This window comes from Vipera berus, assembly GCF_964194415.1.
Source record: "Vipera berus genome assembly, chromosome: 1".
Classification (NCBI taxonomy): Eukaryota; Metazoa; Chordata; class Lepidosauria; order Squamata; family Viperidae; genus Vipera; species Vipera berus.
In genome coordinates, this window is record NC_138202.1 from 118,484,446 (window position 1) to 118,510,680 (window position 26,235).

At 41.7% G+C, this 26,235-nt stretch overlaps 1 protein-coding gene across 1 annotated transcript; it reads left to right on the forward strand.

The window, feature by feature from the left end:
• The first annotated feature begins 3,363 nt into the window (after positions 1-3,363).
• Positions 3,364-19,803, forward strand: SSRP1 (structure specific recognition protein 1). Its single transcript, XM_081315274.1, has 17 exons — positions 3,364-3,446; positions 3,915-4,158; positions 6,709-6,894; positions 7,653-7,758; positions 10,101-10,291; positions 10,368-10,598; positions 11,062-11,165; positions 11,545-11,673; positions 12,076-12,297; positions 12,648-12,720; positions 13,336-13,477; positions 13,633-13,678; positions 15,479-15,599; positions 16,709-16,879; positions 18,069-18,160; positions 18,260-18,437; positions 19,260-19,803. Exons 2-17 carry the CDS (start codon positions 4,105-4,107, stop codon positions 19,326-19,328), a joined length of 2,115 nt encoding a protein of 704 aa, XP_081171400.1. The 5' UTR covers positions 3,364-3,446; positions 3,915-4,104; the 3' UTR covers positions 19,329-19,803.
• Positions 19,804-26,235: the final 6,432 nt, after the last annotated feature.

Consider the following 26,235-nt stretch of genomic DNA (forward strand, 5'->3'; position numbering starts at 1 on the left):
TCAATTTCCTTTAGACATTACATGAAATTATTTTTGTTAACAAAATTACTAGTTGGAGCAATGTTGGCAGCCAGAGAACAAGACAAAAAATTCAAATTCAAAGAGGCAGAGAAATTATAAGGTGATTTTGATGGAATTTTAAAATTGTTTTGAAAATGAGGACTAAACAGGGCGTCTGTACTAAAATCAATTCTGTAGAATTAACATTAAAAATGGTGAAATAATTTGGGATGAAGCATGTTAGTGTCCAAGAAAAAATGGATAAAAAGTAAGTAATAAATGCTGTGACAGTTCTGAATAAAAGGACAAATCCAGTTTTAACATCTGGTTGACTATGCAGCTAACCATAGTAATATTAATAACATATATTAAGGTAAAGGTAAAGGTCCCCCCACACATGCGTGCTAGTCGAAACGACTCTGGGGGCCGGTGCTCATCTCCGTTTCAAAGCCAAAGAGCCAGCACTTGTCCGAGCACGTCTCTGTGGTCATGTGGCCGGCATGATTAGACGCCAAAGGCGCACGGAACGCTGTTACCTTCCCACCGGAGTGGTCCCTATGTTTCTACTTGCATTTTTATGTGCTTTCGAACTGCCAGGTTGGCAGAAGCTGGGACGAGTAACAGGCGCTCACTCTGTTACACGGCACTCGGGATTCGACCCGCCAAACTGCCGACCTTCTGATCAACAAGCTCAGTGTCCTAAACCACTGAGCCACCGCATCCCCTAACATATGTAATATAACATATATTACACATATATAATTACACAGTAATATACAATAAAATATATTTTATTTTCAATAAATTAAAAAAACGGCAGGCCAAGCAGATAATGCAAGACCTCACAATGGCTAAGAGCAGAAAAGCTGAAGAAAAAGACAGAGGGGCTCATTCTGGCTACACAAGACTAAGCCTTAAGAACAAAAGCATACAAAGTCGGAACTGAAAAGACAGTAACAGAAAGCAAATGCTACCTCTGCAAAGAAGTGGAAGAAACAATGGGTCACCTAGTTAGCTGCTGCAAGAAAATTGCCCAAACTGACTAGAAACAATAGTACGATAAATTAACAATAACCAGTGCTTTTTTTGTAAAAGAAAAAGGTGCCGGAACTCACACATGTCATACAACCTGCCTTGCCTACCCTACAAGGTTCCATCCAAAAAAGGTGCCGGAACTCCGTTCTGAGCGTTCTATGAGGAAAAAAAGCCCTGACAATAATTATGCATTGGAATATCAGCAGGAAATACCATTTGACTGCAAGCAAGAACTGGTGGGATCACGAAATATCGAAAATGAAGCTAAAGGGCTCTGTGACGTGAGAATTCAAACAGACAAGCATCTGCCACAGACCCCAGACTGTTGATAAAAAAGACAAAAAAAGTCTGGATAGTGGATGTTACAGTAGGTAAAGAAAGCAGACTAGAAGCAAAAAAAAAAACCTGTAGAAAGTCACCAAATGCATGCAAATGCATGTAGAATGGCTGTGGCAAATGAAAGCAAAGATAATACCAATAGTCAGGGCTTTTTTTCTCATAGAACGTTCAGAACGGAGTTCTGGCACCTTTTTTGGATGGAACCTTGTAGGGTAGGCAAGGCGGGTTGTATAACATGTGTGAGTTCTGGCACCTTTTTTTTTTTTTTACAAAAAAAGCACTGCCAATAGTGATAGATATGATGAATAATTGTTGCTTTAGGGAAAAAGTATAATAAAGACTTGAATTATAGAATGTTTTGCCAAAATTGAAGGTTAGCTGAATGTGATAAGAGCAGCGTATGCTGGAAATATATAATGCATGAGAATAAACGGGATACTTCAGAATGGATCTATTCTGAAGGGGGAATAAGACAAGAACGTGTGATGTCTGCTAGCTTGTTTAATGTACTAATGGATATATACTCTAATGATGTTAAAAGTGTGTTGGTTGGAGATGTAAATTGCACCTTTGTATGCAGGCAATTTTCTACTGTTGGCTGAAACTAAGTGGTAGTAGCAAACTACTTAAACAGACTGTCTGATGCAACAAGGACTTTGAAGCTGAAAATTAACAAATCAATTACCAGTATATACATGTATATGTACATACACATCTCATCTTTAGTATTTAAGTTGCATTTAACAAGACCAAGACTGATTGCAAGTGTTACATAAATGGCAAAAAGTCTTGAACAAATGCTTGAATTTGAATACCTTGGTTGAATGTTTTCTAAAAATGGAAAACTGAGTGTAGAGATTCTAAGATGTGCAAATCTTGGTAAAAAGTAATGGATTGTATACGGTCTATTCCGAATAATTTTTTCTTAAAGAAGTAAAAATGTCTGTGCCTCTGCTCACTTTGTTTGTAGAAGTGAAAGCAGCTGGCACGTCAAGAGAAAAAGAAAAATTGAATGCAGTGGAATGGGTACTTATGAAGAGTGGGCCAAGGATGAATGAAGAAATAGCTGATGAAGCTAAACTGAATGCGAAAGTGAGCGCCAGTAAAGAAGAAATATCTTCAAGTAGTTTAGCCATAGAGAGAGACTGAATCATAACTGACAGAAAAATAGATAAAGGTAAGGGGAAGGGGGAGAAAGAAATAGAAGACTGACAAGAAAGTTATGGATGGATGGAGTTAATGAAATCCTGAAAATGAGAAACAAGACATTGAAATACAAAACAAGCATCGCAAGTAGTGATGTACGGGTGTGATGGCAGCATGCTTGACTTGTAATGAAGAGCTACAGCAAAAGATGTTGATGCAGACTATATCCACCTCTGCTTTATTTTCTTAAGCTTTTTAAGTTCTTCAGCTATTTCTTATTCCTTTTGTACACCATGCGTAACGTGGCTTGCCCTGAAAAGGAACAGCTTGATGACTTACATAGTCATTTTTGCAGTATTACTTATTTGCCTATTAACTTCTTTTAGGCAAAAATTTGTTTTAATAGCCCATAGCCTGCGGGCAAATCACCCATCCAACTCTCCAAACTAGAGAAACCAGGAACATGCTTTCAATTTAAGAATGATTTTGAGCCTAGGACGGGAGGCTGCGGTCCTCCCCATAAAAGTTAGAGGAGAAAGGGCAAGATACTCTTTCCACGGTGCCTATAGAAAACAGCGACGCCTCTCATCACCAGGGCTTCACATTGTAGGAAAGCAAAAGTTAACATTCCCCCCAGAAATGCCCCACCGCTGTTTCGGGCGCTTTTAATCAAAACCCGACCTCGCTCCAACGCTTTAACCATAGAGACGCGAAGGACTAGAGCGGAATTGTTCCGCATTCATAGAGGAACGTGGCGTAGAGCAGCCGTCCTTTTGGATCGGAAGTTTAGCACGCAGGAAGAAACGCCCGCTCGAAGCCTCGGTCTTCGGAAGCTTCGGAAGGCGGAAGTGAGGTTAGTTTCCGGTGGCAGCTGAAGGGGTCGCTTGGGTCTCGTGTTGCGCAGGCGGGAAACTGGCAAGAGAAGGGTGAGCGATGCGGGGCTCGGGCCGGCAGTTGTGGAGGTTGTAAACCGGGTGGGCATGAACTCGCTGGCGACCGATGGCCGCTGTTGTGGTGGAGGCGGGCTTTTGTATCTTCGTCTCTGCGCTGGCCGGCTGTGTAGAGCAGCGATCTCTGACATCCGTCTCACCTAGCTGGCGCCCATCCACTCTTTTGGGGGGTGGGTGGGCGGGGAAGCTGCCATTCCTGAGTGGGGCAACAGGGCTATCCGTAGCTCTACATAAGTTTGCCTGGCTCACTTCGGAACTGGCAAGGGCCGTAAGGATTGCCTCGGAAGGCCGGTAAATTGTTTATGGGCTCCCACTGGGACAACTTAGTAAAGATCCCATGTTGACTTTGGGATACTGCCTTGAAAGCTGGCTTGAGCTGAAGGTAGAGGGAAACTTGCTTTTATTTTGGAAGTAAATGCTTGTATGTATCTATTTACTTTCCAGATTTCTGAAAGAAGGGATCCAGTGTTCTTGGTCTCTCAGGGCTTCCTTGGCTTCTCTCAGGCTAGAGAATATGCCAGTCCCTAAGACTTCTGCTTGATGTCCTGTGTGATTCCTTGCAAAACACCTTCTAAACGGTATACTTCAGTGATCTCACACCAGCCCCTGCCGTAGTGGGCAGGGAGCTGTCAACATGGCAGATACTTTGGAGTTCAATGAAATATATCAAGAGGTGAAGGGATCTATGGTGAGTGATTTAATCACATTTCTGAATAGATAGATATTGTTCATATGGAGATAGGGCATGTAAACTGTGTTAGATGAGAAACATTTATATACCTAGGTAAAGATTAGGTTTGTAGATAACATACCATTTTCTGTCGGAGAACAGATCTTGTCTCCAAAGAATTTAGATTTAGGCATTGTGAAATCCATGATGCTACAGTAGCTTAATTACTAAAATTTATCTTGAATTTGCTGATGATAATCACATTTATCTTAAGGCCTTCTTAATTATTTAATGTTAATGCCATTTAGTGTCTAGCTGGGTAGAATAATGGTATATCTGGATATTATCACTGTAAAAATGCACAGGGAACCAGTTTAACTTAGCTTAGCTTAATTTAAAAATAAATAGTCCAAACTTCTAAAAATTACTGAATGATTTGTGTTATATGGTAGTACAGAAAGTCCTCGACTTACAACAGTTCATTTAGAGAGCATTTGAAGTTACAACAGCACTGAAAAAAGTGACACATGATCATTTTCCACACATACAACTGTTGCAGCATTCTCATGGTCATGTAATCAAAATTCAGATGCTTGGCAGCTGACTCATATTTATGATGGTTGCAATGTCCAGGGTCATATGATCACCTTTTGTGATTTTCCGACAAGGAAAGTTAATGGGGAACCCAATTTCACTTACCAGCCATGTTACTAACTTAGCAATTGCAGTGATTCACTTAACATTGTGGCAATAAAGGTTGTAAAATGGAGCAAAACTCACTTAAATGTCTCGCTTAGCAACAGAAATATTTTGCTCAATTGTGGTCATAAGTCAAGGACTACCTGTATTCTGTGTCTCAGTGCCACTGTTTTGGTATTAGCTTGATTTCTAGGAATAGTTCTCTCTTCCTGTGTATGTTAATGTTAGTTTTTAATTCTAATAAATTTGTGACACTTGTCATTGATAATATATGTTCTCCATTGCCCTGAATTGTTTGTTCAAAACTGTTATTTTTTTTTCATGTATATGAAAGGAAGGCTAACCACATGGCTTTACAGATACAACTTTAAATTGTATGAGGCATGGGAGATAGTTTTAATTGGATAAACATATTATTGATGTGCTTTGTTGTTGTTAGTTGCGAAGTCGTGTCCGACCCATCGCGACCCTATGGACAATGTTCCTCCAGGCCTTCCTGTCCTCTGCCATCTTCTGAAGTCCATCTAGGCTCACGCCTACTGCTTCAGTGACTCCATCCAGCCACCTCATTCTCTGTCGTCCCCTTCTTCTATTGCCCTCAATCTTTCCCAGCATTAGGCTCTTCTCCAGTGAGTCCTCCCTTCTCATTAGGTGGCCAAAGTATTTGAGTTTTAGCTTCAGGATCTGGCCTTCTAAAGAGCAGTCAGGGTTGATCTCCTCTAGGACTGACTGGTTTGATCGCCTTAATATCTTGAGAAAAATAATCTTCAAATAGTAGTATAGACACAATGAATGTGTCCCAGATATCAAACAGGGAACAATTGTGTTTTATTGCTAGGTTCCTTTTTTGAACAATGGTACACTGTATTAAGTCTGGGAGAACATTTATTTTGCTCTGCAAAAACAGTTACATATTCTAATTGACAAGACAGCCACTGTCTATAACTTAGTTGTCAATGGTACTGAATTCATAAGGGCCAATCTAGGTGGGAACTAGCATACAGGTAGTCCTTGATTTACGACCAAATTTCGGTTGCTAAGTGAGACAGTTGGAAATTATTTTTGTCCCATTTTCTGATCTTTCTTGCCACAGTTAACTGAATCACTGCAGTTTTAAGCTAGTAACGTGGCTGTTAAGTGAATCTGGCTTCCCCATTGACTTGGCTTGTCAGAAGGTTGCAGGAGGTGATCACATGACCCTGGGACACTGCATAAGTGTCATTGGTATGACCTAGTTGCCAAATATCCAAATTTTGATCGTGTGGCCATCCCCCGTGATGGGGATGTTGCAACAGTCGTGTGAAAAATGGTTATAAGTCACTTTTTTCAGTGGTGTAACTTTGCATGATCACTAAATGAATGGTTCTAAGTTGAGGAATATCTGTATATATAAAATGTAGTCTGCTGCCTCTTAATTATTTGGACACAACATTAGAAGGAATTTCTGTAACTTGATTGATCAATTATGTGGTGTTGAGTTCAGGTCTTTCTGTGTCACACTCATTGTTGGCATTGTAACTGAAACCATCCACCTTCCTGTTGGTTGTCCTCTTCCCTCTCTTTTCACCTTTCTCAATGTTACGAACTTCTCCGGAGAATTAGGTTTTTGCCTTTTGTGTTCATATTCCCTCAATTGCTTACCTATATGGATATATGCTTGCTGCCAGTGAGTCTAAATTTTAAAGAGGCTCTTAGAGGCTTTTGAAAGAATGAAGTTACTTAGGACCTATTTTTTAATTTAGATGAGAAAATAGTTTATTCTTCCTTTAAATGGAAATTTGGTTTCCCTTTGTGTGAAAAGTTAGGTGCCATCCTTTGTTTTCAGCTGCCATTCACGGTTATTTTCTAACATTTTCCGTTCTGCACTAGAATGATGGCCGTCTGCGGCTAAGCCGTCAAGGTGTGATTTTTAAGAACAGCAAAACTGGGAAAGTTGACAACATCCAGGCCTCCGAATTGGCAGAGGGTGTGTGGAGGCGAGTAGCATTGGGCCACGGCCTCAAACTCCTGACTAAAAGTGGCCATGTCTACAAGTATGATGGGTTCCGAGAGACGGTAAGACCCTTTTGATGCAGATTCATTTTTGAACATGATGCATTAGAGAAGAATGCAGAGCTTTAATCAGATAGGCAGTTGAAGATATTTTAAAAACTACTGGAGTGTTCACTACAGCAAGAGACTTTGCAGCTGGATATCTAATCGGATTACATTAGTGTGTTTTTCAACCTTGGATCTTATAATACTGCTTGTAGCAGCAGTGCTTGTTTCCTATTTAACTGTGAGGGGAGATACTGGCATCAGCTGGTGATAGCACCTAGCAAATCTTGACTAGCTTAACGGAGTTGGCCCTGTTTTATTATTGAATGTGGGAGACAACTTAGACATTCTAAAACTCATCTATCTATCTATCTATCTATCTATCTATCTATCTATCTATCTATCTATCTATCTATCTATCTATCTATCTATCTTGGATTCATTCAGTGAGATTTTTTTTAAAAAAAAATCCAGAAAGAACGAATAGCAAACCACTTCTCTATCAAGCCAGGAAAATTTCACAGTTATATCCCTGCAAATTGCCAGTAGCCCAGTTTAAATCAAAGGAAGTGTAGTTTTGTTTTTGTTGGGGGTTTTTTGCTCAATATCCACATAACGTTTCTTAATATTATATACTTTAGGGCCTGTACTATATGATTTCATATCTGAGGTATAATGTAAATTTCTTTGGGTGAAAAAAGGGAGTAGGTTCAAACTACTGTTGTTGTACATGTCTTTAGCTTGCTGGTGTGTAAATTGGCTGTTTTCATTCTTAGGAGTTCGACAAACTTTCAGATTTCTTCAAAACACATTTTCATTTAGAGCTTGCTGAAAAAGATCTATGTGTAAAGGGTTGGAACTGGGGGACAGTCAAATTTGGAGGTGAGTTTTACATTATAACTCTGTGGAAATGGGTAGTTGGATCCAATTCAAGGAGACATACAGTAGTGGCCAAAATTGTGGAAACCTTTTGCGAAAAGCGTACATTTGAGGTTTGATGGCTAATAACACCGCTTTATTTTGCAGTAGTACCATAAAATTATATATCAGTGGAAAGATAATTTAATCAAGAATGTAATGCAATAACCTTTATGAAGCATTTGCTATTAGAATAGCAGTTATAAAGAAGAAAAGAGAAACACGTAGAAAAAATGAGATATACAAAAATTATCACCATGTCAGTTAATACTTAGTTGGGTAACCTTTAGCATGAATTACAGTCTTATGTCTTCCCATGGAGTGAACCAAGTCCTTTAGTTCTGTAGCTGTTATAATGTGAAACCAAGATTGAATGATTGCTTCTGTTAACTGGGTTTTATTGCTGGGTCCCTTTTGTCTAACAAGTTTCTTTAGTCGGCTCCATAGATTTTCAATTGGGTTAAGGTCTGGGCTATTCCCAGGCCATTCCAGCAGTGGAATATGATTATCTTGAAACCAGTTTTTGCATACAGCAGCCACATGACATGGAGCTGAATCCTGTTGAAATATAAATGTTTCATTGTCTTGGAAAAGATCATGTGTGGAAGGCTTCAGTTTGGGCTCAAGTATTTCATTAATGTATTTTTGGCCATTTATAGTCCCATTAATCACACAAATTCTGCCCACATCTTTTGATGTCATGCAACCCCAGGTCATAACACGGACTGGGTGTTTCATGGTGCATGTAATGCAATCAGGATGCAAATCTTCTCCAATTCTTCTTACGTATTTTATACTATAACTACCAAACGGAGATCTTGGTCTCATCACTCCAAATAACACTGTCCCATTGTTCCTCTGTCCAGGTAACATGGGTTTTAGCCCAGTTTAGTCTTTTCAACCTTTGTTTCAGAGAGAAAAGTGGCTTTTTTCGTGGAATTAGATTTTAGGCCAAATTCCTGCAGTCTGCGCCAAACAGTCCTTGCACTCAACTTCACATTGCATTGTGCCATTTCATCTTGTATACACCCAGATGATTTTCTTCTATCACATAGGCAGAGTCTCTTAATTCTTCTATCATCACTTGTTATTGTGCACCTTTTCCTGCCTTTACCGGTGTGGTTTTGTAGTGACTGAGTCTCCTTATACCTCTTCAAAAACTTAGAAATGCCACCTTTGGTTAAGTTTCCACCCATTTTTCTTCTAATTTCTTTATAACTGTAGCCATGTTCACTTAATAATACTATTTTACATCGCTTTCTGGGCAACCAGTCAACTCCTTAATTTTATTACGTTTTACAAGCTCACTAAATGAAAGAACACAAAAAAAACCCCAACCAACTTGATAGCAATCACATAACAGACTGACAAATGTCTTCCTCTCAGCTTCAATACCTGACATCAGTAACTAAATCCTACTGTGATATGATTGGCTCATTGCCAAAACAAGATGACAACTGATTGGCTCTCTAAACACTCATGCTCATTGGCTACAATCAGATGAAGGAAAGCTACCTGATATCAACCTAAGCAAGTTGTGCTTCCTTTTTCTGGTTATTTGGCTATAGCTTTTCATAGAATACAGATAATTGAACAAACTTTGTTGCGTTACATTCTTGATTAAGTTATCTTTCCACTGATATATAGTTTTATGGTACTACAAAAACAAGTGGTGTTATTAGCCATCAAGCTTCAAATGTACACTTTTCCCAAAAGGTTTCCATAATTTTGGCCACTCCTGTAGCTAATTGAAAATAATAAAGCTTGGAGGAAGGATTGGTTGTTGGCTATGAGGTAGTACTTGAACATACATATAAGACTAGTGTATAATGCTAAGTCATAACTCCAAAATTGAAACCTTATAGACCAGGACAATCGACTTTCAATCTTCGTTTGCAGCAGCTGCCCCAAACTTACAATCTTTTATGCTAACTACTGGAGGCATTGTTTTTGAGGCAGATTATGCTGTAAAATAGGCTTTTAAAAAGCAAAATTATTCGCCTCTCCTCCCTCCAACAAAACTGTAGGAGAACACTGAATATTTCAGTCTAGGTAATGTCCTATCCCTTTTATATCACTTTCCTGCTTGGTGTAGCTTTGCTGTTCCATGTTAAATGAGGTTTTTAACAGTCAGAAGGTTGCCCACCCCTTCTGTATAAACCTTAGTATGCAGATCACCAAGCATTTTGCAATTAAGCAGTTAAAACCAAAGCCTACGTGCTAAGCACTTTATGGCTTAGCAGGATGTGAGAAATAAGGTAATGTACTTTGGTGAGTTGAAAACCTTTTTTTTTTTTTTTTGCAAGGGCAACTTCTCTCTTTTGATATTGGGGAGCAACCGGTTTTTGAAATCCCGCTCAGTAACGTGTCCCAGTGCACTACTGGCAAGAATGAGGTGACTCTCGAGTTCCATCAGAATGACGATGCTGAGGTATCCCTCATGGAGGTCCGCTTCTATGTACCACCCACTCAGGAGGATGGAGTGGATCCTGTGGAGGTAAGTTGAACTTGAGGTTGAGGTGACAGAGTGGAGGAAGAAACACTTGTTCATGAAACTCTCTTTGCTGTTGCAGGCATTTGCCCAGAATGTGTTATCAAAGGCCGATGTCATCCAGGCTACTGGAGATGCTATCTGCATCTTCCGAGAACTGCAGTGTTTGACTCCTCGTGGACGCTACGATATCCGTATCTATCCTACCTTCCTGCATCTCCATGGCAAAACGTTCGATTACAAAATCCCATATACGACTGTTCTGCGACTTTTCTTGCTTCCCCATAAAGATCAGCGCCAGATGTTCTTTGTGGTGAGGAATTTTGGAATCATTGTCAAAATATTTCCTATGAGAAGTAATTGCTGCGATTGCTTCTCAGAATAGGTTTCATGCAAAAAAAAAACAACCTTTGGTTTTTGGGGGGGAGTGAAACTAGCTGCTTAAATTCTGTATATCTAATTTAAACCCCAAAGTAAAATTATTCATCTTTTATATCCCTTTCTGGTGGAAGGAAGAACCCAGAAATAGCCTCTTTTTCCTAGTTTTAACAGTTTCTAATTATTCCAGGCAGATGTCCATCTTCTTGGTTATTATAGAAATAAAAAGAACTTACCTATTTTCAACATAACGTTTAGCTGGTAGGACTCGCATCTCTTTTGTATTTTGGGGCAATAGTAGGAGTGGAAAGAAAGGCAGTTTTTTCCTCAAGTTTCTATCTTATTCTCTTTTTATCATGCTGGGAGATAAGACCAATCCTGTCTCTGTTTTGTTCCAGATCAGCTTAGACCCTCCTATAAAGCAAGGCCAAACTCGCTATCACTTCCTTATTCTACTGTTCTCAAAGGATGAGGATATCTCCTTGACCCTCAACATGAATGAGTAAGTACCCTCATGTGCTCAACATTCATACATCTCAAGAAGCCATTGTTACTTTGGCCTCGGATAGTTAAATAAGTCACACTGACTGGGATCACAGATGGTTGAAACCATAGTCAAGCCACCTAAATGTCTTTGTATTTAGTCTTGTGTTTGTTCATCTATTAACGTACACGTGTGTAAGGTAATTGTGAATATTGGCCATTTACATAAACTAATGTCATTTATGTGAGAGCAGCACAGTCAGCTGTTTTAGAACTGGGCACGTCTCCATCTATTCTCTCTTACTGCTGTCAGCTCCTGGACTCCCTTGATGTCCAGTGTCCTAGTATTGCATGGGGAGTCTGCCTCTGTCTTAATTTCGCATTCGCTCTACTTAAAGGGATGAAGTTGAGAAACGCTTCGAAGGACGGCTCACCAAAAATATGTCCGGCTCTCTGTATGAGATGGTCAGTCGCGTCATGAAAGCCCTCGTGAACCGCAAGATAACTGTACCAGGCAACTTTCAGGGGTAAGGAATGTAGATTGTAGGAACAGATGGAACTGTGAGTAACCAGCTTTGAGTGTTTGGAAAGGGAGTGAGATCTGGGCGATAGGTATAATCAATTGCTAAGCAGATTGATTTGTGCTTTAAATTGTAAGCCGCCCTGAGTCTTCGGAGAAGGGCGGGATATAAATGGGATTGAAATAATAAAATAAATAAATAAATAAATAATGAATGACACAGTAGTAACTACACTGAATCTCTACTAAGAATCTTTTCCTCTTCATTACTACGGTTAAGCCAGATGGTGGTGGACGAAGATAGGATAGTTGGGCTTTCTAATTTGATAAGCTGCCTCTGTGTTTTTTTAAATAGCTGCCGTCATCCGGTTCAACGAAATTTATATTGATGTCTCTTTTCCTTCGCTAGACATTCCGGAGCCCAGTGCATCACGTGTTCTTACAAGGCTAGCTCAGGACTCTTGTACCCTTTGGAACGTGGCTTCATCTATGTGCACAAGCCACCTGTTCACATCCGCTTTGATGAGATTGCTTTCGTCAATTTTGCTCGTGGGACCACCACAACACGTTCCTTTGACTTTGAGATAGAAACTAAACAGGGGACACAGTATACTTTCAGCAGCATAGAGAGGTAAGCGGATGCAGTCCAGCAGCGTTCGTGCTTTGCAAAGTATGGTCTCCCCTTTCAGAGGATACTAACAGAACCTTTGCGATTCAAAAATTCTGTTCGTATTGCTTGTCTGCTACAGTGACCCATGATTTCAAATGGTGTTTTTTTCCCGTTTGATCCTCATCTTGCTTTGCTCCTTTTTCTCCTCCTCCTCCTCCACTACCAACCCCCCCACACACTTCTTTTCCCACCCTCAATTCTCTGTAGTAGCAACAAAAAAAATTGTACTTCCTGTTTGATCTGCTTCTAGGCAGAAGGTGAGTATTGGTCCTATCCTAGATCGTACTTCCTGTGATTTCTATTCCCTGCAGAGAAGAATACGGCAAACTCTTTGACTTTGTGAATGCCAAGAAATTGAACATCAAGAATCGGGGACTGAAGGAGGTACTTGTTTCAGGGGGTGGGCAAGAGAGAACAAGGAAAGGCAATTGCTGTCTGGTCCTGTTCCTGATCTGCTTGGGGTGGGATGGGGGTTTCTCTTTCTCTCCAGAGCTTTCTTCCTTCTCAATTTCTGTTCTCTCCTTGTAGAAGAAAAAGGTCTGTGCGATTATCCCCTCCTCTTCCTCCTCTTGGTTCAGGTCTCCTCTGCATGGCTGTGGTGAACATTTCTAATCACCATAGTATATAACCTTGCATGAACCACAAGGATGGGGCAGTAGCCTGCTTTGCTCCTGGAGTGGCTTCTACCTAATCCACCGTAAAGTCACCAGCATGATTCCTCCCTTCCCCTGGGGAGGGAGAGGGTGTTTCAGCAGATTCTGGGAAGGAGCATGTAACTGGTTGTTGAGGCATCTGCGGAATTTATATACCAGAAGCTTTTTCTCTGCGGTTTGAGTGCCTAGGAGCATGGGGGGGGGGGAACTACAGGTGTAGAATCTCTGCATGCTTCAGGTGTTTAAAAACAAAAACAAAAAAAAACGACTGAAGAATTTTTACCTGCTTGTGGCAAGTGAAACCCTTGTGCTAGCATCCATGGAGCCCGTTGTGTGTATTTCCTAGGGCATGAAGAATGTGACCTACGATGAATATGACGGTTCTGATGAAGACTCCCACGATGCCTACCTGGAGCGGATGAAAGAGGAGGGCAAGATTCGTGAGGAACACGCAAATGACAGCAGTGAGGACTCCGGAGAGGAGACAGGTGAGCTTTTGTTCAATGGCTGGCCTGATTTCTCCAAATTGCTTTCCCTTGCAGTTGGGCTCTTTTCGTCTCTTCTTCTACATGGGTCCAAACACCTTGCATGTCCTGTTAATTTCTTTGGATTAGAAATAAGAATGTTCTTTTCCCTCCCCCAGATGAGTCATTCAATCCTGTAGAGGAGGAGGAAGATGTGGCAGAAGAGTAAGTTAAAAAAAAAGAAGAGATAACTGGAGATACTCTTGTTTAATGTCTGTGTTATATGAATGAAATTGTGGTACACTTCAGTATTGTGTAAGTAATAATAGTATTATATAGTGATGTTAGATTCATATCTCATCTTGAGCTCCTGAATAATAGGCAGGCTACAGATCTTACAAAATAACTACTTTTAGAAGGGCTGGTGCTGCTTTTCCTTGCAGTGAACATGAGGTCACTATGACCAGGTTAGAATCAAAATATGCAACCTGATGCACTCCAAACGTATATTCATAACCTCTGAACATTAATCCCCAAGTCTAGGTGTCTGGGAAATTGTAATCCAAAATATTTGCAAGTCTAAACTGTTTGCTTCTTTCTTACAAAATTATTGAGATAACCTAAGAATGCAGAAACAGGAAAATGTTAAGATTAAAATATTTCCAAGAGGAAAATATGAAATATCTGTGCTAAGAATGACTACAAAAATATATTGAATGGGGAGAACATTTGAATTTGACTGTAGAAATACTATAATTCCTAAATGTTATAGGAATAAGCTAAGATTGGAGTTGGAATTTATTTAATAAATGCCTTAGCCAGCTTTCAGAACTGCAGTTTTAAGGCAGCTGTGTAATTGGAGGATAAATGTGGAGGTAATCTCCTCTGGAAGATAAATCGCATTTACAACAGAGTCATAGGGTATAGTAAAAGTTATATTTTCAGGAAAATCATGAGCATCAAAAATTTGGATGCTTTCCTTGAAGCTGTTGGATAATTTATTGGAGGAAGTGATGTCAGGAAAGACAATCTGCCTATTTATGAGTGGCTTTGCTTACTTACCCTTGTTTCCACGAAAATAAGACCCGGTCTTATTTTTTTTCCCTCCAAAAGAGGCACCAGGTCTTATTTTGGGGGGGTGTCTTTTCCACGGTTTCGCCTTGTGGCGGTGGCAGCGACAGCCCCGCCCAGCCAGCTCGCCAGTTCTGCGGCCAAAGGAAGTGCCTCTGCAGCTGAGAATGGAGCTCCAGCCTGCATTTCACCCTCAGAGGCCTTCCGGAAAGGCCTTTGCAGCTGAGAACCGAGCTATGGATTGAATCCATAGCTCAGTTCTCGGCTGCAGAGGCCTTTCTGAAAGGCCTCTGACGGCAAAATGCAGGCCATGGGACGCTGCAGAAGAAGTGGGCCGGCAAGAGAGGCCTGGCTGCAACGGTAAGCAGCTGTGGGGCAGCTCCACCTCCCGCCCCCACCCTAGTTTGATTTTTAGGCGTGCACCTTGCCCCCCCATGGGCTTATTTTGGGGGCAGGAGTTATATTAGGCCCATTCCCCAAAATCACACTAGGGCTTATTTTGGGGGTAGGTCTTACTTTCAGGGAAACACGGTATTAAGGTTTCTTATGTATTTCTGAAAAGGAAAAAAAAACTTGCAGAAATAGACTGTCTAAAAGTCATTTTTCCTGAAGATTCTTTCATATAATGAAACCTGTACTTAAGTGCTTCATAAAAAAAAATATTTCTATAAAGGGCCATGTGCAGTTTGCCACTATGTGTATGTGTAAGAAACAGTTTGTAGAAATGTAAACTTCTAGCATCTGATTTCTTCTAGATTGATTGTATCGAATTCTTTGTAAGATTTGTTTTTAACATCCTGATACTGCAGTGTGAAATGTCAGGAATCGTAGATTAGATCTGAGTTTTTATTAGGATAAGGAAGTTGTTCAGACTTGTGAACATACCTACATACCTGCACACTTATTTTGCTAATCATGGTTAACCCACCCCCTCTTGACTTTTTCTTGAGACAGGTTTGATAGCAATGCCTCTGCTAGTTCTTCTAGTAATGAAGGGGATAGTGATGAGAAGAAGAAACCTGCCAAAAAAGCCAAAATTGTTAAAGAACGGAAGCCCCGCAAGAAACAGTCTGAGGTGAAAACTGAGCTCCACCTAACGTGCTTTGGTGTCTGTCCGGCATGATAATGATTGCATTCACTATAATTAGAACAAATCTTGCATCCTGCTGAGCATTCTTTTCTATTGCTCAGAGATCACTAGAGACTCGGTCTTATTCAGAGTAGCTGACCTCTGTCTTAATTTGGGGCTTTTGGGGGGTGGGGGTGGGAGTGTTAGAGGACCTTCACATATGACTTAATTGAGTAACTCCCCTCTGTGACTCCAGAGAATGGACACTATCAACAAGACTAACTAAATGAAGAAAAATGCTCTCAAATTGAAATCCGTTCCACAAATTATATCTGAATTAATGTAAAAATGAACTTAGTATAGGCCTTTTTTTATGTGGAGATTAACCTTTGAAATAAATTCCCTTGAGGCTTCACTATCGTAGTCAAAATTTTAGATGGCATAAAGAAGTGGATTCTATGCACCGAGAAAGACTTCAGGATTATAGAATCAGAAGCAACCATTGAGGTCATCTAGTAGTGCAACTCCCTATTCAGCGCAGGATCCCCTAGAGCAGTATAGCTGGCTGAGGAATTCTGGGAGCTGAAGTCCACAAGTCTTAAAGTTGTCAAGGTTGCAGGTCCCAGCCCTAGAGCATGAATTAAGCTGTTAAAAATGTTTGGGGTCACCTTAAAAATGTTATTTATAAATTTATAAATATTTATATTTATTTATAAATGATATTTCTAAATGGTTGTTTTGTGATTGACCACTTTCGCTGACAATCATTTTGCCAATGGAGAGCCTCTCTTGAGACCACGCATTGCAAGTACTGAAAATCCCCAGCGTGTCCAGTGTCTCAGTAATGTCCGCCCTCCCGTGGTTGTGGGAAGGCTGTCTCCATTCAGTGGAGGAGAGTCTTGACTGTGAAGGAGCTCACAAAGCATGGGTCTGCTGGAGTACAATCGGAAACAAGTTGGCCGTCCCCATTGATTTAAAAGCAGAGGCCTGAAGAGTCACGTAGAAGGGAAACACCTTTCACAATATCTGTAGGGTAGACTGGGGAGAAGGCTTGTCCTTATTACACGTCTTTGTGCTTTTCTCCTGATTCTCTTCTCTTGTATTCCCCCTCCTAGGGTAAAAAAGGGAAAGACCCCAATGCCCCAAAGAGGCCTTTATCTGCGTATATGCTTTGGCTCAATGCTAATCGTGACAAGATCAGATCAGACTGCCCTGGCATGAGTGTCACTGATGTGTCTAAGAAAGCTGGGGAACTGTGGAAGGGAATGTCGAAAGAGAAGAAAGAGGTGAGTCGAGAGACGGTGCTGGCCAGAATCCCATTTTATGGGGATGGACAGCGACAGTGACCGTGAAAGTTTTGTGTTGTTTTCTGAAAAGGTGTTGTGTTGTAATAAATCCCAAATGACTAACTTTCTAGGGTAAAGTAATCCTATTCTTGTCATTAGGGATTCTCACAGGAGTACTGTGAGACATGATAGACATTCCTGAAATGGTTACAGTTGATGAGGACTTTAAACATAGTGGCAGAGGGAATGCTTTGCAAACACAGCATACTAAACTCGAAGAGATCCAGTTCTTGAGTGCTTTCTGCCCAGAAGCTCATTGGATGACTTTAGGCCAATTTACCCTTTCACTCCAGACTATGTCAAAGTTGATCTGGGGAGAAATTGAAGGGGGAAAGTGCTTTTGTCCACTTCCCTGAACGCCTAAATTTAAGGCACGATTTAAATCAAATGAATAAACAGTTATCTACATTGGGATGGCCAGGGATTTGGAGAAATAGCTCCCTGAACCCAATGTGAGTCTGTGCTGGCTTTAGTAGGGCTGCTACTTTTGTCCCGTTCTGCTATTCACTAGAGATAAAACAACCATTTCAAGATCACAGTGCTTCAACTCCCTAATCTGCTTTGCCTACCTCCCCAAATACATTTGAGTGTTTTAATTTGTGATAGTCCATTACTGGTAAGATCAGACTATAGTCGGTTCCAAGATTGGAATCTTTTGCTTCAGAACATCTTGCATATCCTTACTTTCTAGGTCAGGGGTAGGCAACCTCGTCTCTTTTATGACTCATGGACTTCAACTCCCAGAATTCCTGAGTCAGTGCTGACTCAGGAATTCTGGGAGTTGAAGTCCATGAGTCATAAAAGAGCCAAGGTTGCCTACCCCTGTTCTAGGACATAGTAATCCTATCCTGATCATTAGGCGTTCCCACAGGAGTACTAAATCTCATATGGGTTTTTGAGTCTAAAACTGACCACCTTCAAAACCACAGCAAATCAGCCTAAGGTGAAAACACTATTGATTTAAAGAAGTTGGGATTTTGAAATGTAGCTTTCTGTTTCTATGACATTTGGAGAGGGTACACTCAGGAGTCAGTAGGAATATTATATGCATTAACACGTATGTGTGAATGGGGAGGAGGGATTATGCAGCTTGGAACAAGAAGTGTAGAACTGGCTGTTTGCCTTGTAGGAATGGGAGCGCAAAGCGGAAGAGGCCAAGAGGGATTATGAGAAAGCCATGAAGGACTACAGTGAAGGGGGCAAAGTGGACAGTTCTAAGAGGTGAGCAGTTATACAAGAGTCTTTTCCTCAACCCCTAAAACTCCTAAAACAAAAGGACTCTGCTACTTCAGAAACGTGTCTGTGTTTGTATGTGTGCAGAGAAAAAGCCAAAAAGAAAAAGCCAGATAAACCAGGAAAAGGCAGAACAGAGAAGAAGGTAGCGACACCTGTAAAATCTGCTAGCAAGACTCCTCCTAAACAGTTAGGCTCTGAGAGCTTCAAGAGCAAGGAATTTGTGTCCAGCGATGAAAGTTCCTCAGGTGAAGATAAGAAAGAGGTGAGTTTTAAAATACAGTGGAAGTGGGTGCTGACCCATGGTGGTATAGTGGTTAGAATGCAGTATTGCAGACTAACTCTGCCCACTGCCAGCAGTCCGATCCTGACTGGCTTACGGTTGACAGCCTTCCATCCTTCCGAGGTTGGTAAAACAAGGACCCAGATTGTTGGGGGCAACACGCTGACTCTGTAAACCGCTTAGAGGGGGCTGTAAAACACTGACAGAGTATATAAGACTAAGTATTATTGCTATTGCTTTATGTTGGCTGTAAACTTTTAAAAAAATGGAAAAAGGCATTGTCCAATTTTATCCAGGTTCTTTTTTTAACGCTTGGGCTTGCTGCAGAAAAACCTATATAATCATCCTAAAAGCTGTAGATTGTCACGCTCAGAATTAATCCAATTGCTCTGTTGATCTGGAGCAATGCATTGCAGTTGCATTTAGCAGTGAATATTTGTTTACTTAGGATTTATCGGCTTCAGAACACTTTTACTCTTTAAAGCTATTCTCTTGCAATTTGGTGTGTGGAGTGGCCCTGTTCTTGGACTCCCCAGGGCTGAAAGTATGTGTGGAATACATCCCTACTTCACCTGCTGAACACCATCAGACTGGATGAGATGAGATGTCCAAACCTCATCTCCCCCCAGTTGTCACCATCTGTCATCCTCTGCCAACCCCAGTGCAAGTGCATTAAAATAGGACGGGGGCAGGAAATGCCGGCTTCCCTTTTTTGGATATGATTTCTTTTAATTTAGAACCTGTAAAACATGCATCTGATCCTGCATGTCTTCCATATTCCTAACCACGCTTGTTCTCTTCCAGGACTCTGATGAGGAGGAGATAGCCAGCACACCACCTAGTTCAGCAGAGTCTGCCTCTGGCTCTGATTAGCCAGGAATACTCAAGCCATCACCCTGGTTCCCCCTAGCCCTCCTGCAGATGGTATGGTAGCTATACTGCCGAGGGGAGACTGACTTGGACGTTTTCATCCAGGCCGATCGGCTGAAGACCTGGCAAGGCACAGGGATACCTTTCTTGTTTCACTGGCCGCCTCAGCTTATTCCCTTTCCAATACCACAGTAATTAGTCACAGCCAATTACTACCTTTTGAGGGAGAAAGGAGGCCGCCTAAAGAGAATTGGAAAAGCCAGCAAATCTCTTGTTTTCTGCCTCCCTGGTGTTGTAGGCGTACTGTATGCTTTCAGATGGCAAGCTGAATGGCATAGAGCTGGAAGCTTGGACACTATACGGTCTCCAGAGTCGAGTTCAGTTGGCGTTTCATCTTTCCCTTTCTGTTTTTTTTAAATGTTCTCTGCATTTCTGTTTTATCATGGCTAACTGAACTAATAAAAATAAAGTGAATATAGATGGGGTTTTGTTGTAATATAATCCAAGGTAACAGCCAGGCCGATGAGCGGGTGTCTTTCAATCTGGAGAGCCGCAAGGAGGAGAAAGAAAAAGTAGCCAAGGTTCCTGCAGCAGCAAATGCAGGGAAAGACTTCCCCTACCCCCACCTCTCTTGACCTGAGCCAGTAATTTCCCTCAAGGCAGTTGTGTAGTAGCTGTATCTGCCTCAGCCTTGGGCCAAGGGTCTTAACTCTACTGCCTTCCATTAGCAACAGCACTAATTGTATTTAAAGAGCCATTGTGTGCTGCTGGGACTAGGCTAATGCAAGAAACAGTCAATAGCGTGGAGGGCTGGCAGTGCAGGAGGCTCCCATCAGCGGTAATGGCTTTGAGCATCTTTGGCATTAACACTTGGGACATTCCTGGTTTCTCCTACAAGTGCTGCATAAGGCTGGGTGGGGTGAGATGCTGTTGTGCTCTGGCCTTCTAGCAGCGGCCAGAAGGGAACACAGTGAACGGTGATTTTTTTTCTCTCTCTGAGAATCAACTGTCCATAACAACCAATATGAAGGCACTTACCAATATGCACAACTCTGGAAGGGTTAGTGGAGGGTTGGGTGTGGTCTCTGGTTGCATGATAGTGGCTCTTCATTTGATAAAGAGGTTATTCCTCAAATCTGGCCAAAGATGCATGAATAGAAACAAAAGCAGCTGGAATTCCTGATTCAGCGCACGGAGTTCACTAGTCACTGCATTAAGAATTCTCCCGACACGAAACAAGTGCCAACTTAGTATTCTGTCCCCTAGATATGAAAGAAAAATCATTAGAGAGACATGGAAGCAGAATGTGGCAATGAAATCATTTATCCCAATTGGCATATTGCATTGTTACAGCATTTTCTCTTGGCTAATATCTGAAAATGGAAAACCAGTGTATGCTACTGGCCGTCACAACATCATTAGAGAGTTGGGTCATACATATTAGGCGTTGCTTTGAATAATTTATATGTTTTAACTCGGTTGTTTAGACATTAGAAATGAAAGCTATGGGCTTCTGCAATTTTAGAATGGCTGGTTTTACAGATTTCATTTCCCCATATTATTATAGTCAACTGCTTATTGTGTTTTCCATTGTCATAAAATAACATTCACAACACTGGCTATTTTATTTTACTAATTTCCTTGTGAAATGACCAGAAAGAGTTGTCATTAATAACAAACATGCCTTGATTCTTATCTGCTTGGGCAAAATAAATTGTTCCCTCTTGTATTCCTGTCCCTTTTCTATAATCCCTATGGAACAGGATGTCTGCAGATTTGTGATGGGAGCAGGAGGTGCCTTTACTGGTTGTTATGGACAGGTCATCTGCAGTTGTCCCCCTTCGTGGGATGTTTGAACTGACAAAAATACATTTCTGCATTCATACATTGGCTACCTATGATGTAATCTGTGGTATTCTGCAGAGACGGATGATATAGAATCCTAGGCAGATCCCTTTGTTAGTCCTTCCCTTCCTTCTTGCACCACCTGAATTTGTGGGATTTTATTTTACATTCTTTGCTCTTTTAATGAATAAATGAGAGGCTATGTACTATGAAGGGCCAGAGTCTAGCTTCATTATTCACAAATTATTTCTAGCCCTCACCTTGGCCCTATAGCAGGGGTCCTCAGCCTTGGCAACTTTAAGACTTGTGGACTTCAATTCCTAGAATTCCACAGCCAGCTTTGCTTAAAGTTGTGAAGTCTTAAAGTTGCCAAGGTTGAGGGCCCCTGCCCCAAAGCATAGCTGCAGTCTACAAGCTCTGTTTGTAAGAATCCTCATCTACCCAGAAAAATAGACAAACGAGAACACATACGGATATACTTTACTCACCTGTTTGGCATCTGGAAAACTGGAATGTTTCAACTGGCTTTGGTAGCCGTTTTGTGAAAGTACCTTTTCATCTTTAAAAAATATACCTACTGGCTGAAGGAGATAGTTTGCCCCTGCAGTTAGATGTGGTGAAGGTTTTATTTTTTATTTTTACTAATGTCAAATGGTTCATAGCTATCTTCCTTCAGTGATTATGATTAAAACTCTCTTTATGTTCTGCATAAAATGTGTCACGCTTCTCTTGATTCTTAATTATTCCACAGATAAAACATAAAAGGGAAACATGATTGTCATAGGATTACAAGACTTTTAAACAAATGTTAAAAGTGAAGGTGTGGTATAATTTCCTGGCACATCAGGATTTTTAAAAAATTTCTTTCTCCAGTGATCAAATAAAGGAGATACAGCATAACAGATGTCTTCTATGAGTTTGTACACAGACCTAGTGTTGGTTATCCTCTTAATTCCAAAAAGATAAAAAACATTTAGGAGCAGGTTGAAAGGAATTAAACCATAGGATACAAAGCCTTTATGTTCTAACTTTTCTGCTGAAAGAGGGCTTTAATTTAACAAAAGCAAAAAAAACCCCTTATGCTTCATTACCTTTCAACATTCTGACACAGGGTTAATGGACCCTCCTACCTCGATTTTTCCTTCTCCTGCTCCATGAATAACTGCATGATTTTTCTAATAATTCTTTATCATTAGCAATGTCTCCCACTTAAAAATAACTTACTATCAGCTCTAGGGTGCAGAGACATCAAGAAATCAACTCCACAAGAAAGCTATACCTGTATTTTATTTATCTGGGAATTTATAAGTAGGTATAGATTTATTTAACCTATTTATTTATTTATCTAGGAAGATAGCCTTGCAATGCTGCTAGTGTTTTATCTTCCCTCCCTCCTATGCTCTCATTGAAATGAGCCTACTTTGAAAAAAGATCAATGACGTTTCTGAAGCTTTTTCAACGCTTTCTTGGCATTGTCCCACACTCCCGTCCAAGCTGACACCAATTGGTCTAACGTCTGAGAGGCAGGGGGATCTTGGGTGTAACAGGCATTGGAATAAAATCCTTTTCAGTGGCAATCTTAAAAGGCGTGAAACCAGTGCTACTGTGGACAGTGTTGTTGTAAGCCACTTCAGCGAATGGTAGGAGGTCAGTCCAGTTCCTTTGTTGGTAATCCACACAGCACCTAAGAGATTGTTCCACCATTGTGTTCGCTTTTTCAGCCACCCCATTCGTAGATGGATGAAAAGCCAATGACAGTCCTTGCGTTGAGCCAGTTTTCAGAAAGTTTATCCAAAATTTAGCCATAAATTGCACCTCCCCGTCAGAGATTACACACTTTGGCACACCATGTAATTGGTAAATGTGTTTAAGGAACATCTTTGCCAATTTCTGGGCTGACGGGAGGCCGGAGTAGGCGATGAAAAGAGCCTGCTTTGAAAAAAGATCAATGACAGTCCATATTACTGTATTTCCTCTGCTTTCAGGTAACTTCATAAAGTCTCCTCCCAGGGTTGGGAAGGGTCTGTAACAGGCTGCAATAGTCCAGGGGGCTTTAATTGCCTGCAAATTAAATGCAGCATTTTCAAGTAACCAAAGTGACCAGCCTGTTTTACATTATGGCTGCGCTGGAGTGCTTGGAGTCAGTGATTCAGGTAGATATAATTTCCCCCCCCTTGTAAGCCTCCATCCCTATGGGTCAGGATGCTTTTATTGTCCTTGAACCATTGATCATTAATCAATTCTTGCTTTAACTTCTTTGTTACAGGATCGTCAGGATTAGGAGTTTTTGTAGATTGGGGGTTTGGTGGGTTAATTCGAGAGATAACCTGTGGTGTGGACATGATAGAATCTATGACTTGCTCGCGCTGGCTTTTATACTGGGCCGATCTGGATAGGGCATCTGCCAAAAAATTCTTTCCACCTGGTATGTATTTTAGGGCAAAATTAAAACAAATAGTGCACCCAATGTACTTGTTTGGGAGACAGTTTATGAGGAGTTTTTAATGCCTCTAAGTTTTTGTGATCAGTCCATACTTCAAAAGGCTCCCATCTAGGTAATGACGCCATGTCAACAATGCCCCCTGAATCGCAAAAGCTTCCTTCTCCCAAATGGCCCATTTTCGCTCAGTGTCACTGAACTTTTTAGAAGTGTAAGCACAGGGTTGTAAGGTCCCGTCATGATTTTTCTGTAAAAGTACTGCTCCTACAGCCACATCGCTGGCATCGGTTTGAATAATGAATGGTTCCTATGGGTAGGGGTGCTTTAAGATTGCTCCAGCAGCAAATAATCTTTTTAAATTCTCAAACGTGGTTTGGCATTCCATAGTCCATTGTAGTGGCTGACTACAGTGCCAGTTTTTAATAGATCTGTCAGGGGTAAAGCAATTGCAGCAAATGATGGGATGGGATGAATTGACGGTAGAAATTGGCAAACCCCAGGAAGCTTTGTAGCTGCTTTCAAGTCTTTGGAGGTTACCATTCAATTACAGCTTTCACTTTGGCTGGATCAATCTCAATACCCTTATTGGAGATTCTATAGCTCAAATAGTCCAGACGTGTCTGATGAAATTCACACTTTTTCATTACTTCTCACACCAAGCTTACACCGTCTGTCGTATTCTCGGTATATTTATTTATTTTATTTTATTATATTTATATACCGCCCTTTCCCGAAGGACTCAGGGCGGTTTACAGGGTGGTTAAAACAAAAAATACAAAAGTTAAAAACAGATTAAAAAAATTATATCCGTCCCTGAACAAATAAAACCCCAGTTAAAATTAAAATTAAAATTAAAATTCTCAGCCTGGGCCAGAGAGCTTGAAGAGCCAGGCCTTCAGGTCCCGGCGGAACGAACGGAGGTCGGGGGCGGTCCTAAGCTCCACTGGCAGCTGGTTCCAAAGGGCAGGCGCACCCACTGAGAAGGCCCTATCCCTGGGTGTTGTCCGCCGGCAGTCTCTTACCGGCAGTACCCTGAGAAGACCCTCCCTGTGGGAGCGCACTGGACAAAGGGAGCTTGATGCCGGCAGCAGGTGTTCCCTCAGATAAACTGGACCCAAGCCATTTAGGGCTTTATAGGTCATCACCAGCACCTTGAATCTCACCCAGAGGGCAACCGGGAGCCAATGCAGCTCGCAGAGTAGAGGTGTTACATGGGAGTATCGGGAAACCCCCATCACAACTCGCGCGGCCGCATTCTGCACCAGCTGAAGCCTCCGAGTGGTCCTCAAGGGCAGCCCCATGTAGAGAGTGTTGCAGTAGTCTAAATGGGAGGTCACGAGTGCATGAGTGACTGTGCGTAGGGCATCTCGGTCCAGATAGGGTCGCAACTGGCGCACCAGGCGAACCTGGGCAAAAGCCCCCCTGGTCACGGCTCCTATATGGTCTTCAAAATTGAGTCGTGAATCCAGGAGGACGCCCAAGTTGCGAGCCCTATCAACGGGGGGGTAACACCTCACCCCCCATCGTTAGAGGTGGAATAGTCTGGTTAGCCCGAGATGCCGATATGCACAGCCACTCAATCTTGGCAGGATTGAGACGAAGCCATCCAGATCTGGACCGCGTCCAGGCAGCGGGACATCACGGCGAGGGCATCACTGGGTTGGTTCGGGGTGGAAAGAAAAAGTTGGGTATCATCAGCGTACTGATGATACCCCACCCCAAAACCACGAATGATCTCACCCAGCGGCTTCATATAGATGTTGAACAGGAGGGGCGAGAGAACCGACCCCTGAGGAACTCCACAAACGAGAGGCCTCGGGGCGGATCTCTGCCCTCCCGTCAACACCGACTGCGAACGGCCCAGGAGATAGGAGGAGAACCACCGTAAAACGGTGCCTCCCACTCCCAACCCCCTGAGACGCCGCAGTAGGATACCATGGTCGATGGTATCAAAAGCCGCTGAGAGATCTAATAGGACCAGGACAGAGGATCAACCCCTGTCCCGAGCCCGCCAGAGATCATTCACCAGCGCGACCAATGCCGTCTCCGTGCTGTATCCGGGCCTGAAACCCGATTGGTACGGGTCCAGATAATCAGTTTCCTCCAGGAACAGAGGAAGCTGATGCGCCACCACACTCTCAACAACCTTCGCCAAAAAGCGAAGGTTGGAGACTGGACGATAGTTATTTAAAACAGATTAGGATGTCATCAAGATACACCAAAACACAGCCCGACACGGCTGAAGTCATGCTACTAACAAACACTAAGCCAATACATATATAAACAGCTGCCTGGGATAAGGTCTTCAACAGAAAGGAGCCCACTGGAGTTAAGCAGCCAATAAATTGAAATAAATGCAAAGATCTGCTTTGTACCGTGGTGACTTGGCTTCCAACTTTTCGGGATGGCATTGTCAGCCAAGAAGATCTTAAGAGAATGGGGAAATGGAAAGGCAGTGGTTTACCAAGTCTCTATCACAATTTCACAGCTTTTAGAATATTCTGTTGGTGTATCAACTGTCCTGTTGGCTGTCAGCCTTCCTGATCTAGCCATGATTCTCTTGGATGAAAACCTCCAATATTCTTGATTTCAACATATGCAAGATAACCTGCTGTATTCCATATT